The sequence below is a fragment of the Gouania willdenowi genome, chromosome 12 (genome assembly GCF_900634775.1).
Source record: "Gouania willdenowi chromosome 12, fGouWil2.1, whole genome shotgun sequence".
Taxonomy (NCBI): Eukaryota; Metazoa; Chordata; class Actinopteri; order Blenniiformes; family Gobiesocidae; genus Gouania; species Gouania willdenowi.
The window spans coordinates 156,927-175,220 of NC_041055.1; the positions used below are offsets into that span (position 1 = coordinate 156,927).

Genomic DNA, 18,294 nt, shown 5'->3' on the forward strand with positions numbered 1-18,294 from the left:
AACTCCACCCCCTGTCACAGGCATGTAGCCAGGTTGAAACCACCTGGATTGGTCACGTGTTTATATCCTGCTTCATAGTACAGAGAATGTCTGGTTAGCTGAAGCTAACACACACATATTAAAATATATTGATCCAGCTTCAAACTACAAACCCTTACGTATGAACAGAGAAAAACAAAAAACAGAACAAAGACGGATGATGTGGAAAAAGTCACATGACCACAGAAAAAGACTGGACATGGAGGTGAAGGCCATGATGTCACAGCTCTTACCATCTACGTTAGCATTAGCGTTAGTGAGGGAGAGTCCAGCAGCAGCAGCAGGAGAGAGAGAGAGAACATGTAAAACAAAGCAGGACCAACAGAAGCTCTACAGATCTACAACTCTACAGATCTACAACTCTACAGATCTACAATTCTACAGATCTACAATTCTACAGATCTACAATTCTACAGATCTACAATTCTACAGATCTACAATTCTACAGATCTACAACTCTACAGATCTACAACTCTACAGATCTACAGATCTACAATTCTACAGATCTACAATTCTACAGATCTACAACTCTACAGATCTACAATTCTACAGATCTACAATTCTACAGATCTACAATTCTACAGATCTACAATTCTACAGATCTACAACTCTACAGATCTACAACTCTACAGATCTACAGATCTACAATTCTACAGATCTACAATTCTACAGATCTACAATTCTACAGATCTACAATTCTACAGATCTACAATTCTACAGATCTACAATTCTACAGATCTACAATTCTACAGATCTACAGATCTACAGATCTACCATGTGGACGACCACACAGAGACAGGAAGAAGGTCAAAGGAGATAGAGATGGACACTCATCCATCCATCTTTTCAGATGTGTGATGTCATCAGTTCTCTCTTTATAAACCCCCCACGTTAAAGGAGAACATGCAATAGACTTCATCTTCTGAGCTCAGCTGTGTTTGATCCTGTTCCTGGAGTGCTGCTGTCCTACATGTTATCTACTGTGTCTAAAACAAGCAGGACAGCAGCTCTCCAGGAACAGGAGGAGACGTGTTGTCTCTTTGTTTTTATTAATGAATGAAAGCTGTTCTCACCACTCCACTCTGGGATTTAGTCTTTAGGTCCAGCTTCACCACACCGAACCCTGAACACATCAAACACAACAAGAACATCCTCATTAAAGGGTTCCTGTCGTGTAAATATATTAAACTAAATATATCCACCTTTTTATAAATAAACACATTAAAAGGACTTTTTACAAGATTTTATACCTTGGATCATAATCTATGGAGATATAGAGAATATGACACACGTTGTTTGATGGTCACAGCCTGTGGCTTTAAATAACTGGTGCATTGTGGGAAGTAGAGGCGTAACAGGAAGTATAGTTTTTCAGCAGCCGTGTATAACCCCTCCCTCAGTGATAAAGGTTGTATGTTGTGAGTCTCATGCACTCACTCAGCATCACAAATAGCAGCAGAAACGAGCCATGGCTGAGTAGTTACCCACTCGGATCCAACCTCCATACTCAGGATCCAAGATGGCGCCAGTGTGTACGGCTGCTGTCTGTCTGCTTTGCTGGAACTATTGTTCATTGCTACATTGTTCAGGTTTTTGTGCCAAAATATATATAACTTTATTTCAGACACATGATTGGTCCATAGATAAAAACAAAAGTATGAAAGAAGGACAATACAATAATTAACATAGCTTACAATAAAATTCATGTAAGACTAAGATGCCAGTGTTTCCAGAGGCCAGACATATATCTATAACATATATCTATAACACCATTATGATCACATTTTGAGATTTGTCCAAACAAGACGTGAATTTAACAAGGTTCCACAGGTGGAACACCAGAGATCATAAAACGCTGATGGCACTGAGGGAGGAGCCTAATGGCATCATTGTGGGCTACAGTTCTTTAGCAGCAACATGTTGGCTTCACCATATCATTTACAGCTCTGTGTGTACAGATCTGTCATCACTCAGTCATCAGTTATGGCCCAGATATTTTATTTTTATTAAGTCTTTAGAAGCTTGTCACTCAAGTGGAAAACAGGACCGATTAGTGTCTGACAAACATCATGTGAAGGTCATTCCCATACAGTGAGCACAGCTTTAATAACCCAGCACTGTACGGCGTACATTAGGTGGTTGATGATGACACAGTTTCCCACAAAACAGCCTGTCTTACAAATATTCAACCATTTAGACAAATCATTCATATAATAATGTTCCACTCCATTTTAGACATTAAAGGGTTTCATAAGACATGATCTCATTTTACTTGCATTGTTTGATTTGCATACCAGAAAATTAATATTCGAATAATGTGTTTAGGAACATCTCTACAGAGCAATTTCATAAATAGGCTTTTGTGATGAATTCTATCAAATGCTTTTGATGCGTCAAAAAAATAAATAAATACAGAGAAATTCCTGCTCACATAATTTGCAATAATTTCTTTCAATGCATAAATACACATACTGCATATATATATATATACTGTATATATATATATATATATATATATATATATATATATATATATATATATATACAGTATATATATATATAGCATGGTCTCTTTTAAAGCCAAACTGATTATCGGTCGTTGATATGAACCTGTTCAGTAAAACGCTCACATACTTTAGAGAGAATGTTCATGTACATACCTTTAATTTAAATGTTCTCCTGCACTACTTATCAATGCTCTACTGCACTATTTTCCTTTTATTATTATTATATTTTATTATTATCTTTCTTTTCTATTATTTTTTTCCTTCTTTTATCTTATTTTTTCTAATTTTTATTTTGTATTTGTTTATTTTTTTTATACTATTATTATTATTATTATTATTATCATCTTGTTATTTGCACATTCTAGTCTAACTACTGTTTATATTTATACTTATGTTTATACTTATTATCATCTTTTCTAGTTGATTGTTTATTATTGAATGTTTCACTATTGGAGAGAGCACAGTTGACCGAGTCAAATTCCTCGTGTGTACAACATACACTTGGCCAATAAAGATGATTCTGATTCTGATTCTGAGAATCAATAGATATTGATCCACACTGTTCTACTTATTATCTTTGTCCTTTATTACTGGTTCTAATAGAACATGTGTTAGAGAATCAGATAAAACACCATGCATAAGAAAAGCAGTGAGACACATAGACATATAACCTACTACTGACATATTTAAGATGCTCAGCAGAGATATGATCTAATCCATAAGTCTTGTTATTTCAGATGTACTTATTAGTGTCATTCCAGTTGGTTCAATATGACAGATATATTAAATCTATCACTTTTGACACAGTTGAGTAAATTAAAATAATGCTGTGAATGTTTATCCTGTACTGATATTATGGAGCCAACATCTGGATAACTCTGACACTGTCATTATTTGGCTCAGAGATGCTAAACAAATGTTTATCTGGTTGTCATAGCAACCGTTAGCTTTACACTCCACCACTGTTCAGAAATTGTAGACCAACACAACACTGTTGCCTAGCAACAGCTAACAGGAATCAACCAACGTGTGTCACATCCTGTCCAAAATGGCGTCTCTCCATTGTTCATGATCCAAAGTATATTGTTTAATTGTTTTATATAAACATATATAGTTTATTAGTAACACATAAAACACATGTTTAGTTATTTTATATAAACATATATAGTTTATTAGTAACACATAAAACACATGTTTAGTTATTTTATATAAACATATATAGTTTATTAGTAACACATAAAACACATGTTTAGTTATTTTATATAAACATATATAGTTTATTAGTAACACATAAAACACATGTTTAGTTATTTTATATAAACATATATAGTTTATTAGTAACACATGTTTAGTTATTTTATATAAACATATATAGTTTATTAGTAACACATAAAACACATGTTTAGTTATTTTATATAAACATATATAGTTTATTAGTAACACATAAAACACATGTTTAGTTATTTTATATAAACATATATAGTTTATTAGTAACACATAAAACACATGTTTAGTTATTTTATATAAACATATATAGTTTATTAGTAACACATAAAACACATGTTTAGTTATTTTATATAAACATATATAGTTTATTAGTAACACATAAAACACATGTTTAGGTTAGTGATGGACTCACCGTAGCCTTTACTGAAGATGTCCTTGGCAGCTTTACCCAGGTCTGAGTATGAAGGAGGGACAGCCATGGTGCTGAGAGGACAAACACAATGATCACATGATCCAGAACCAGCTATTATTGATCACTAACACAAACTATTGATCTGTTGTATAAGAAGAACCATCACTTTATGAATTTATCAGATATCTTATTCATATGGGATTCAAACTCATCCCAGATCCTCCAGTTTGGACCACACAAGGATTTTTCTGTGAAGGAAAAACATTTATCATGTGTCACATTATTGATTAATTATTGATTAACTGATCAGTTCCATAAAGTAGCATAAACTATTGATTTAAAGCCTTTGTAAGTGTAAAGATGGAACTGAGCTCAGACCGGACAAAGGAAGCAGATGATGATGATGATGATGATGATGATGATGATGATGATGATGATGGTGATGGTAGTAAAGCACTAACCATCAAACAGACTAGTTACAGTGATGGTGTGGTAAACACTATCTACATCAGCTGGAGGTCACAGTGATGAAGGTGGGCCTCGTCCTCCAGGATTACAGTTTTCATCATCTTCATCACTGCGCGTTATTACGTAACGGAACGAGCACGTGAGCTCGGCCGCTGCACAGAGAGCACCGGAAAGCACGAGCTTGTCTAACAGCGACTTACCTGCTCAGGTGTGTGTGTGTGTGTGTGTGTTATCAGCCTTTAGCTTCTCTGTGTGTGTTTCTGCACCGGGACAAGATGAAGGAGAGCCGCTACTGCGCATGCGCAGTGTCAGCGGGGGCCCTTGGACAAAGAGTCACAGACATCAAGAAAGTAACCCCCCCCTCCCTTCCTCCCTCCCTTACCCACCACTGTCATCACTGTAGGACTGTTACTTTATTACTGTTACTTTATTACTGTTACTTTATTACTGTTACTTTATTACTGTTACTTTATTACCGTTACTTTATTACCGTTACATTATTACCGTTACTTTATTACCGTTACTTTATTACCGTTAATTTATTACTGTTACTTTATTACTGTTACTTTATTACTGTTACTTTATTACTGTTACTTTATTACCGTTACATTATTACAGCTACATTATTACCGTTACTTTATTACTGTTACTTTATTACTGTTACTTTATTACTGTTACTTTATTACTGTTACTTTATTACCGTTACTTTATTACCGTTACATTATTACAGCTACATTATTACCGTTACTTTATTACCGTTAATTTATTACTGTTACTTTATTACTGTTACTTTATTACCGTTACATTATTACAGCTACATTATTACCGTTACTTTATTACTGTTACTTTATTACTGTTACTTTATTACTGTTACTTTATTACTGTTACTTTATTACCGTTACTTTATTACCGTTACTTTATTACTGTTACTTTATTACTGTTACTTTATTACCGTTACATTATTACAGCTACATTATTACCGTTACTTTATTACCGTTACTTTATTACCGTTACTTTATTACTGTTACTTTATTACCGTTACATTATTACAGCTACATTATTACCGTTACTTTATTACCGTTCCTTTATTACTGTTACTTTATTACTGTTACTTTATTACTGTTACTTTATTACCGTTACTTTATTACCGTTACATTATTACCGTTACTTTATTACCGTTACTTTATTACCGTTACATAATTATCGTTACATTATTACCATTACTTTATTACTGTTACTTTATTACTGTTACTTTATTACTGTTACTTTATTACCGCTACTTTATTACCGCTACTTTATTAGCGTTACTTTATTACTGTTACATAATTATCGTTACATTATTACCATTACTTTATTACCGTTACTTTATTACTGTTACAAAATTATCGTTACATTATTACGTTACATAATTAGCATTACTTTATTACTGTTACATTATTACTGTTACTTTATTACTGTTACATTATTACTGTCACATTATTATCGTTACATTATTACGTTACATAATTAGCATTACGTTACTAATGTTACTTTATTACTGTTACATTATTACCGTTACTTTATTACCGTTACATAATTATCATTACATTATTACGTTACATAACTAGCATTACGTTATTACTGTTACTTTATTACAGTGATCTCAGCTTTTATTGAACCTCACTTCTCTTTATGCTTTGAAGACATTGTTTGACAATAATGACTGTGATAAAGAAACAATTCTATATCATAAACCTTATTATACTTGTAGCTAAATGACATTCACAAATGTCGATACATGAAACACAAGTTACTGCTTTCTATCTTTGAAAATGAAGTCAAACAATATATGAAAACTATTAAAACATTATGATTTATTTTTGTATCATGTGATACTGAAGCTATGCCTCTGTGTGTTTGTCCCCCCCTGGTGGTTGTTATTTCACTATTTGTACCGGACTATTGAATATAGATTAAAAAATGAATCACGTTTTTTTTTTTTAATGCTTTATTGAGAAACAAGCATTTTAACTTTTATATACAAACATCACACCAGTGTTGATCTTTCAAAACAAACAAAAAAACTATCGGGCATCAATACTGAAATCCACGTTCCAAGCAGCAAAACAAAACAAAACACAAAATAAAGCAGAAAAACATTTGACTTCAATAAATTTAAAGACTATTTTAAAAGCTTTAAAATTTGGGGATATTTAAAAATGTATATATATTTACGTATAAATGTTTGCCAAATAAAATGAAATTGTTAAATAGAAATTCTTTAAAAAAAAAAAAAAAAAACGGTCCTATTTTGACTTCCTGCGTTTTTTTTGTTTTTTTGTTTTTTTTTTAACTTCCGGTGTGTCCTCCTGTCTCTGAGAGAAACAGCGCCTCCTTCGGTCAGAGCCGTGTCCTCCACCCTGGTCCTCCTTAAAAGTTTCTTTTTTCCGAGTTTAGGGGAGGAGCGTGTGTGTGTGTGTGTGTGTGTGTGTGTGTGTGTGTGTGTGTGTGTGTGTGTGTGTGTGTGTGTGTGTGTGTGCGTGTGTGTGTGTGTGTGTGTGTGTGTGTGTGTGCGTGTGTGTGTGTGTGTGTGTGTGTGTGTGTGTGGCTGTCAAAGTACACAACACGCCTACAGTCCAATGGTCAGACCGAGGAGCACCTGAACGCACCGCGGGCCACCGGGCAGAGTGAGGCCGGGCTACAGAGCACCATGTCGGGCCACAGCACCTTCGTCAGTCCCTTCCACCCTCCGCGGTGCCTGGCAGCGGCCGCTCCGGCGGGTAAAGCCAAGTTCACCCACCCAGGGAAGGCCATCCTGGCAGGTAAACATATGAAATATGAAAATATAAACATAAAGTTATCACGGGTTAAACAGTGCGTGTACAGGGCCGGACTAAAGTCCACCACAGCCCGGGGCTGAGCTGGGTGGACATAGAAGTTACACTTTTAATTAAATATTTATAATAGCCCACATTTTGTTGTCAACTTTGCCTTATTTTGAGTTTTTAAATTTGTTTTGTGTCTAGAAGTTTGCCGATAACAAGATTTGTCAAATGATTATATTATTAGCGTAAAGTAGCTATTGATACTGCAGTGGGATCAATACATTATACTGATATTTACATTATAGTTTAGATAAAGTGCAAGAAAAACACATAACAGAAGGAATCGCACACAATACCCAGAAAATAGACATAAAATACAACAATAGAGGGTGAATATAAATAGGAAAAATAATAATAAAAAAAAGTGTGAAGAATATAATAAGATATATAGTGTTATCCTATAATAATATACAGTAGATATACATATTTACAGATGGTGGAAGGAGATATAATCACATTATATGTATGTATAGTTTTCTATCTTTATTTACGTTTTTACATAAAACTAGAAACAAAATCCAGTGAAATAAACTCTGAGCAGCTTTGGTTCCAGTATTTTTAATTTAATCTCAGCGCAGCAATAACAACATTGTAGTATAAACGCTTTTTACATTATGGCTATAAAGTGTGTGTGTGTGTGTGTGTGTGTGTGTGTGTGTGTGTGTGTGTGGTGTGTGTGTGTGTGTGTGTGTGTGTGTGTGTGTGTGTGTGTTAGAGTGGAGACCACAAACACAGGCTTTTTTCTTTAATGTTCAAACTTATTTCAGTTCTAGGGTTACGTATTTACGTATTTACATATTTACATATTTACATATTTAAACTCAGAAATATATGTTTGTTTTTGTGAAGGAAAAAGTACAAATTCAAACAAAATCTCAAATGTTAAGCAACAATTCTCTGGTAATTTTCAGTGTAATTAAACAAAATACTGTGGGATAATTTGTGAGAATTTTTCAGCTTTTTGAAAATAGTTACATTTTAACATTACTGTAAACAAATGTACATTTTTGTATTTTATATAGAACTTAGAATCAGATTCTGATTCTGATTATATAATCATCTAGAAAAAGTCTTTTTTTTGCTGTATTTTTTACTTTGAACAAAACCTTCCTGTGGGCCGCACCAGAGGCTCTGACGGGCCAAGTTTGGCCCGCGGGCCTTGAGTTTGACACATGTGCTCTAATGTGTGTGTGTTATTCTCTTCTTCTTCAGTCTGTCACTGCTCATCTTCATCACAGTTACACTGTGGGCGGAGCCCCTGTGAAATGTGGGCGTTCCTAGTCAAATGGAGCCTTATGTTCATTGGTCTGTGACAACACTCTTTCAAATTAAAAGTCAAGTTTAACATTTTCAGAGATTTCATTGACATTTACAAATATTGGTAAAACTCTAGGTTCGATGATTTACAGATCAACCAAATAATGACATCATGACCCAGTAATGCCTCCTAGTAAATGAAGCTCATAAGCACCGCCTTCATCTTACGCGTGGTGGGCGTGTCAGGAGTCTGGACGGGAGAATACGAGCAGGAGAAACGTGCGTAACTGCAGGCGCGTAAAAACTCTTAAGCACAGACAGGAGAACATAACCTAATGTGAACCTAATACACCACCATGGGTTCACACAATCTATACAATAGATGATTTTGAAAAAAACAAATCATATTTATTCATTAAAAAATATTTAGATTTTGAACCTGTAGCTTTACAACTTTCAAAACTTAATAATAATAATAATAATAATGAACAAATAAATCAGACTTTTCTTTTAAAAAAGTGTAAAACATTAAAGTGCCACATACACTTCCTCTGCTGACCTGTGGGGGCAGCAGAGCCCTGTGGTGCATCTGGTAGTAGAATAAGACCAACGGAGGGTAGAGGGAGTCAGCAACTGTTGGACTCGTCAAATAACAAATGAAGTTTAGAATTTTAAATGTGATGGTCACCATCTGATCTGATTTAAATGTAGAGTTTATTTTGCACCGTTAAAGAATGAAAAAATAAAATCATTTAAAACATATTTGTCCTGATGTTTAATCAGAATCATCTGTAGAACAGGGAGGGGCCACGCTATCACAGCGGGGGTCACAAACGTCTGATCTGAGGGTCACATGATCATTGTTCATGTTAGCATTAGAATAATGACCAATCAGAGCATTAACACGGGAAAGTTTTCTCTTTTTTTCTGTGTGGTTTTGTCAGTTTTTATTTTTTTCGTTCTAGGTGTAATTTCATGTATTTTTTATTTTGTTGTTGATTTTTGTATTTTTTAACAGTTTGTGTGTTTTGGAGCAATTCTGTAAAGAGTTGTTGTTTTGTGTGTTTTTGTAGTCATTTTGTGTATTTTTAGTTTTTTTGTGCATTATGTTGGGCTTTATATTTCTTCAATTATAATTTTTGGGGATCTGCTTTGGGGACCGCAAAAAATTAGACAGAGGGCCACATGTGGCCCCTGGGCCGCCTGTTGCCCATATCTGCTGTAGGCTTTAGAACAAAGCTTTGTGGGGCGTGTCCTCAGGGTTCCCTCCACCAATCAGAGAATGCTGACTCAGCACTTTAGGTTCACAGACACAGCTATCACTGTTGACTCCTCATCCAATCAGCACAGAGTAGATGATTCCTATATATATACATATATATATATATATATACAGCTGGGATATTGTGATAAACAACATATAAATGAAAGGTTTGCTATTTATTTAATTCTACAGTTGTTGACTGTGTGTAAAGAATGGATTGTGTAGTTTTCCAAACCTTTTCGTCCTGTAGACGCAGACGCAGATAAACCTTCACCACACGTTCTGGTAAATCTCTCACTATGTCTGCTTGGTTTTGCATCTGTGTGTAGATCTAGTTCTAGTTCTAGTTAGTTCCTGTTCCATGCATGCTCTTTGGTTGTTTTATCCATCGCACAGGCCATAATATACTGTATATGTTTGAAATATGTTTAGTTATTCTCTTTATATTTTGTGTAATTTATGTATTTATTTTAGAGTCACACCAGTTAAACATTAATAAACCTTTTATATTTCACCAAGTGCTCCTCTGTTTCTACATCCTAATAATAATAATAATAATCCACTGCTGCTCCTCTCACTGTAATTAAGTGTAATTAAGTGTAATTAAGTGTAATTAAGTGTGTGTTAAACTGAGAACCTGAGGTGAAGTGCAGGTGTTTGTGCAGCTGTGATTGTTTGATTTTTATTATTCATATTTATTATTATTTTAGTGCATGAGAAATAAAAGCACGTGAGCAACAGAGACTTTTTACAGAATCAAAATGTTTTAGAATTAAAAATATAAAAACATAAACGCAGAAACAAACTAAAATCTTAATGGATTGACTTTGTTTAGACTCTAAAGTCACGTTCTGCCTGATTAAAAGTCAACATATTAAAGAAAATAAACCAAATCATAAAAACCATCATTTTATTTCTAGAATTAGTTTTTGATCACGTTTATTAACGTGTGTTACAAGTAGTATTGATTAGTGCACCTCAGATATTTTTATATTTTTATTTAAACTACATTTATAATTGAGAAAGTTTAATTATAGGATACAAATGTGATATCTATTGTGTGTGATATGTGTTTGAAAAATAATGAAAAAATAGAATTTCAATTAATTTTAACCTAATTTTGTTTGTTTTTGGGGTTTTTTTTAACCAATTATTAGACATTTTAGACGTTTTTAGCGTCCATCGATATCATTGATTATTACATACATATATACACACTATTATTACACATTTATATACACACTATTATTACACACATTTATATACACACTATTATTACACATTTATATACACACTATTATTACACACATATATACACACTATTATTACACACATTTATATACACACTATTAATACACACATTTATACACACTATTATTACACACATATATACACACTATTATTACACACATATATACACTATTATTACACACATACACTATTAATACACACATATATACACACTATTATTACACACATACACTATTAATACACACATATATACACACTATTATTACACACATACACTATTAATACACACATATATACACACTATTATTACACACATATATACACTATTATTACACACATATATACACACTATTATTACACACATATATACACTATTATTACACACATATATACACACTATTATTACACACACACACACACACACACACACACACACACACACACACATATAAAAGTGTGTTAAAGGTGTACTATCTCAGGCTGTTGCTCTCTAACCAGTTTCACACACACACATACACACTATTATTATACACACACACACACACACACACATACACACTATTATTACACACATATATACACACTATTATTACACACTATTATTACACACACACACACATATACACACTATTATTACACACATATATACACACTATTATTACACACACATACACACTATTATTACACACTATTATTACACACACACACACACACACACACATATAAAAGTGTGTGTGTTAAAGGTGTACTATCTCAGGCTGTTTTTCTCTAACCAGTTTCACACACACACATACACACTATTATTATACACACACACACACACACACTATTATTACACACACACACACACACACACACACACACACACACAGTGTGTGTACTATCTCAGGCTGTTTTTCTCTAACCAGTTTCACTAACTTTTCTAACTGTAGGTTTTAAAGCTCTCAGAGCTTCAGGGTGACACGCCCCCTCTGGATGGGTTTGTGGGTGGAGCCACAGTGATAGCCTAACAGCCAATCAGCACCCTCCTGTGTGTCTGCAGTTGAACTGCAGATGTGACAGCCCAGATGTTAAGGTGGACTTAGACACTTTACTAAAATACAAACATTAAAGCGTTAATGAAATATTTACATTTTATAAAATGTTACTAAAATAAGATAAATAGTTTGGACAAATTCTAACAAATCCATATAAAACTCTATATTTTTCCACAAGAAAATTCGAAATAAATACAAAAAAAACTTTTTAAAAGCAGAAAAACAAACAAACAAATAAATACCAACAAATGAGATGGAAATGTAGCATTTAGAAGAAAGTAAAATAACTAAAGTGTTTTATTTTATGTTGTAACTGCTTAATATTCTCATTATGTTAAAGTTGAGAAATATCACTGATATGTATTTTTTCTGGTTGTCCTGCCTGTGCACGTTATGTGATGTTTGTTCATTGATCTTTTTACTGCAGTGTTTTTATTCATGATGTATTTTATTTTGAAGGGTGTTCATGGTCAGCATGCTGTGGGGATTTTTCAGTATTGCGCACACTGAATGACACGTTTTATTTGTTTGTTGGATTATGTTATGATTATAATCTCAGCACGGACGTAAACTCAGACCGTGACAACGGGTCATGTGACATGTAGTTAATGTAGTTCTTCTTCTGTGGTGTTCCAGGTGGTATAGCAGGAGGGATAGAGATCTGCATCACCTTCCCCACAGAGTACGTGAAAACTCAGCTACAGCTGGACGAGAAGGCCAACCCCCCCAAGTACAGAGGAGTGGGTGAGGTGACCTTTGACCTTAGCACACATTCACTCATTAACTGTAGCTTACTGTGTTTGCTGCACCATCTGAGCCTCGCTCCCCCAGGTCATTGACCTCTGTTTGACCTTCAGCTAATGTGTGTGTGTGTGTGTCGCCCCCCCTCCCCCCCGCAGTGGACTGTGTGAAGCAGACGGTGAACGGTCATGGGGTTAGGGGCCTGTATCGGGGTCTAAGTTCACTGGTCTATGGTTCCATTCCTAAAGCTGCCGTCAGGTACTGCACCAACACTATACTATACTATACTATACTATACTATACTATACTATACTATACTATGCTATACTATACTATACTATATTACACTACTACACTATACTATACTATACTATACTATACTATACTATACTATACTATATTACACTACTATACTATACTATACTATACTATACTATATTATACTATACTATATTATACTATACTATATTACACTACTACACTATACTATACTATACTACACTATACTATACTATACTATACTATACTATACTATACTATATTACACTACTATACTATACTATACTATATTATACTATACTATATTATACTATACTATATTACACTACTACACTATACTATACTATACTATACTATACTATATTATACTATACTATATTACACTACTACACTATACTATACTATACTATACTATACTACTATACTATATTATACTATACTATACTATACTATATTATACTATACTATACTATACTATACTACTATACTATATTATACTATACTATACTATACTATACTACTATACTATATTATACTATACTATATTATACTATACTATACTATACTATACTATATTATATTATACTATACTATACTATACTATACTATACTATACTATACTATATTACACTACTACACTATACTATACTATATTATACTACTATACTATACTATACTATATTATACTATACTATACTATATTATACTATACTATATTATACTATACTATACTATACTATACTATATTATATTATACTATACTATACTATACTATACTATATTACACTACTACACTATACTATACTATATTATACTACTATACTATACTATACTATATTATACTATACTATACTATATTACACTACTACACTACACTATACTATACTATACTATACTATACTATACTATACTATATTATACTATACTATACTATACTATACTATACTATATTATATTATTCTATACTATACTATACTATATTACACTATACTATACTATATTATATTATACTATACTATACTATATTACACTACTACACTACACTATACTATACTATACTATACTATACTATATTACACTACTACACTACACTATACTATACTATACTATACTATACTATATTACACTACTACACTACACTATACTATACTATACTATACTATACTATATTACACTACTACACTACACTATACTATACTATACTATACTATACTATACTATACTATATTACACTACTACACTACACTATACTATACTATACTGTAGTATATCACACTATACTATACTATAGTATATCACACTATACTATACTATACTATACTATACTGTAGTATATCACACTATACTATACTGTAGTATATCACACTATACTATACTGTAGTATACTATACTATACTGTAGGATATCACACTATACTATACTATACTATACTATACTATACTATACTATATTACACTACTATACTACAGTATGCTATACTATACTATACTATACTATATTACACTACTATACTACAGTATGCTATACTATACTATGCTACACTATTCTATACTACACTACACTACACTATACTATACTATACTATTCTATACTATACTATACTGTAGTATATTATACTATACTACACTATACTATACTATTCTACACTACACTACACCATACTATACTATACTATAGCTCTGATTGGTTCCTGTTACCCTGCTCTTCCAGGTTCGGGGTGTTTGAGTTCCTGAGTAATAAAATGCGAGATGAGAGCGGGAGACTAGACAGTAAGCGAGGGTTCCTGTGTGGACTGGGAGCGGGCGTTGCCGAGGCCGTGGTGGTGGTGTGTCCCATGGAGACGGTGAAGGTAGAGGATCTGGTTCCTGTTCCCTGGTTCCTGTTCCTACATTAGTGAACCCTTACTGTTTCTCTCATTTCAGGTGAAATTCATCCACGATCAGACCTCAGCAAACCCAAAGTACAAAGGCTTCTTCCACGGAGTCCGAGAGATCGTACGCACTCAAGGTACACAAACACTCGATTCTTCTTCTTATGGAGACCCTCTGATGGTCTCCTACTGATGGTCTTTGTTCTGGTTGGATGTTCTCAGGACTGAGGGGAACGTACCAGGGTCTAACAGCTACAATTCTGAAACAAGGCTCAAACCAGGCTATTCGTTTCTACGTCATGACCGTCCTGAGGAACTGGTACAAAGGTACGCTGGTTAATAATGTCTGTTTGACTCAAACAAGTTTAGTTTTTCACCAAAGTTTCTTTTTGTTTTAACAACAAGGTAATGATCCCAACAAGACCATCAACCCTCTGGTCACTGGGATGTTTGGAGCAGTCGCAGGAGCTGCCAGCGTGTTCGGAAACACTCCTCTGGATGTGATCAAGACCAGGATGCAGGTTGGTTGGTTGGTTGGTTAGTTGGTTGGTTGGTTGGCTGGTTGGCTGGTTGGTTGGTTGGTTGGTTGGTTGGTTGGTTGGCTGGTTGGTTGGTTGGCTGGTTGGTTAGTTGGTTGGTTGGTTGGTTAGTTGGTTGGTTGGTTGGTTAGTTGGTTGGTTGGCTGGTTGGTTGGTTGGTTGGTTGGCTGGTTGGCTGGTTGGCTGGTTGGTTGGTTGGATTCAGAATCAGAATTATTTTATCAATCCCAGGGGAAATGACTTATGTTACAGCCAAAGAAAAAAAATCACAAATAAAAATTGAAAATTAAAAATTGGATTGTTGGTTAGTTGGTTGGTTGAGTGGCTGAAGGATTCCTGTACAATGTTTGGTTGGGTAATCACTTTAATCAGTGGTTAGATGATTATGGGAGGTTAATTGATTTGCTGGTGTGACTAATTTAATTGGTTTATTTTTTTAATTTGTGGATCGATTGAAAATAATATTGGTTGGTTTGTTGGTGGGTTAATAAACTGGCAGATTTGTCTTTTGTTTGAGTGGTTGGTTGGCTTATAATGTATGTTCAGTGAATTTTGAATTGATGATTGTAATTGACTGACTTGTTTTTAGTTCATTCGTTAATTGTTCTAACTGCTGTCCAATGCACGTTTCTCATCAGTTTTTAAAGTACTTGTTTTGTTTCCCAGGGTCTGGAAGCTCACAAATATAAAAGCACGATGGACTGTGCCGTTAAGATCATGAAACACGAGGGGCCGTCAGCGTGAGTCTTCTTTGTGTATTTCCACATGTAGTGTTCCACAAATCCACACCTACAAACATAAAGTCAGTGTATGTTTTTGTTAGCGGCTAGCTCATAGTAGATGCTAACATATTAGCCGCTAGGTACTCACTTCTAGCATTATTTTTCAATATTTTGACATTTTAAGCCTAAGCTTGAATTTAAAGATTTCCCCCAAAACTAAATCCATGAGACATCTTCTTATCAATCATTTAAATGGCCTCTACGTTGTGTTGATGTGTTCAGGTTCTACAAAGGCACCGTGCCTCGGCTGGGCCGCGTGTGCATGGACGTGGCCATCGTTTTCATCATCTATGAGGAGGTGGTGAAGGTCCTGAACATTGTTTGGAAGACAGACTAAAGCCTGGATCATTGGTCTCCTGCTCCACAGTATGAACATCTACCTCTGAGTGATTCTCCACAAAGAAAACCCACAGGATCAGTGGATCAGTGCCTTTAGGATTGAATGTGTAGGAAAGCTGTTTCCTTCAGTGTTAGTTCTGTCAGAACTCAGGAGAAATCAGGGCGTTTATGGACCATCAGCTCCTGTGTTTGAATCTGGAGCTGTTATAGAATGTGATCTTTAAAGTTATCCTCTACTGTTTTTATGAATGTGTCCTCAAATCTTCTAAATATCCTTATTAGTAGATCTATGTCTTACTAAACACATTGTTATGAACCATACTCATTTAATTAACTTTACAGTTTTAGAGCCTGTGTTCCTCCATCTTTAAATCATGTGATTGATGATGTCACACGGCCCCACTGCCTGTAAACATCCATTGTTTTTTATTGGAGTGAAACATTCAGCCTGATTTATAGATCATTTAGTAGATTTATAGATTATTTAGTAGATTGTTCAGTCACAATAACAACTTTTGCTGCTTTTGGTTGATTTAAAATAACAGAGACAGCAGAGAAGAAGAGCTCTCCTAAGGGACCTTTACTCTCCCTTCATTAGTGCACTGACATGCTCTGGTGGATGAAGTTAGTTACCTGATTTACTCTCTAACTTCAGCCACCAGAGCATGTCAGTGCACTTTTTGAGAGAGTAAAGGTCCCTTAGGAGAGCTCTTCTTCTCTGCTTCAGTGTCTACTACCCAACCTCAGAGTTGGAACTGTCGCCCCCTGTGGTCACAACTGTTTTTAACATCTTTCTGTAAATAAAAGAGGTTTATATCAACATCTTTAAATTTTCCTGTTATTTTGTGCAACAAAAAGTAGCATAAGTTGTTATTTTGATTTAAAAAGCTGTTAAATGATCTAAAAATCTACTAAATTATGTAAAAATCAGGCTGAATGTTTCACTCCAATAGAAAACAATGGATGTTTACAGGCAGTGGGGCCGTGTGACATCATCAATCACATGATTTAAAGATGGAGGAACACAGGCTATAAAACTGTAAAGTAGTCCTGTTTATAAAAGATAAATAAATGAATGTGGTTCATAATAATGTGTTTGGTTAGACATAGATCTACTAATAAGGACTTTTAGAAGGTTTGAGGACACATTTATAAAAACATGGAGGATAACTTTAAAGCCAACGACCAACCAAGAATATTTAGTTGAAAAACGAGAAACAAATTAGCTTCTTGTTTTTAATTCACTGTGAGGATTTGGACTTAAAGTACATTAGCAAAGAAAGTAATTTAATTATAAAAAGATCAAAGGACACACATTTATGTATAAAACCTTTATAGATGTCATGTTCAGGTGCACGTTTTCTAAAAAGAGTGTTTTTATTGTTTTAAGTAATAAGAGTTAATTCAGTTGCTGAGAA

At 34.0% G+C, this 18,294-nt stretch overlaps 3 protein-coding genes across 6 annotated transcripts in view; 2 read left to right on the forward strand and 1 right to left on the reverse strand.

Annotated features, from left to right (window-relative positions):
- Window positions 1-4,969, reverse strand: part of LOC114473535 (voltage-dependent anion-selective channel protein 2-like) — a 12,074-nt gene extending 7,105 nt beyond the window's left edge. The window contains exons 1-4 of one of the 4 annotated variants that reach the window (XM_028463221.1): window positions 4,854-4,969; window positions 4,186-4,256; window positions 1,113-1,162; window positions 273-275 (exon numbers count right to left, since the gene is read on the reverse strand). In XM_028463221.1, coding sequence (XP_028319022.1) covers window positions 273-275; window positions 1,113-1,162; window positions 4,186-4,252 — 120 coding nt within the window. In that variant the 5' untranslated portion in view covers window positions 4,253-4,256; window positions 4,854-4,969. Of the gene's footprint in view, window positions 1-272; window positions 276-1,112; window positions 1,163-4,185 lie in introns of all 4 variants that reach the window. The other 3 variants (XM_028463223.1, XM_028463222.1, XM_028463224.1) reach the window with 3 other exon arrangements.
- A 2,178-nt stretch (window positions 4,970-7,147) lies between these two features.
- On the forward strand, window positions 7,148-17,318 carry slc25a1b (slc25a1 solute carrier family 25 member 1b). Its single transcript, XM_028462766.1, has 9 exons — window positions 7,148-7,454; window positions 12,963-13,070; window positions 13,226-13,325; window positions 15,057-15,195; window positions 15,269-15,353; window positions 15,439-15,543; window positions 15,622-15,737; window positions 16,422-16,495; window positions 16,760-17,318. Exons 1-9 carry the CDS (start codon window positions 7,343-7,345, stop codon window positions 16,872-16,874), a joined length of 954 nt encoding a protein of 317 aa, XP_028318567.1. The 5' UTR covers window positions 7,148-7,342; the 3' UTR covers window positions 16,875-17,318.
- Window positions 17,319-17,541: 223 nt separating this feature from the next.
- The window catches only part of LOC114473647 (phosphatidylinositol 4-kinase alpha-like), a 21,936-nt gene continuing 21,183 nt past the window's right edge, over window positions 17,542-18,294 (forward strand). The window contains exon 1 of the mRNA XM_028463410.1: window positions 17,542-17,547. Coding sequence (XP_028319211.1) covers window positions 17,542-17,547 — 6 coding nt within the window. The remainder of the gene's footprint in view (window positions 17,548-18,294) is intronic.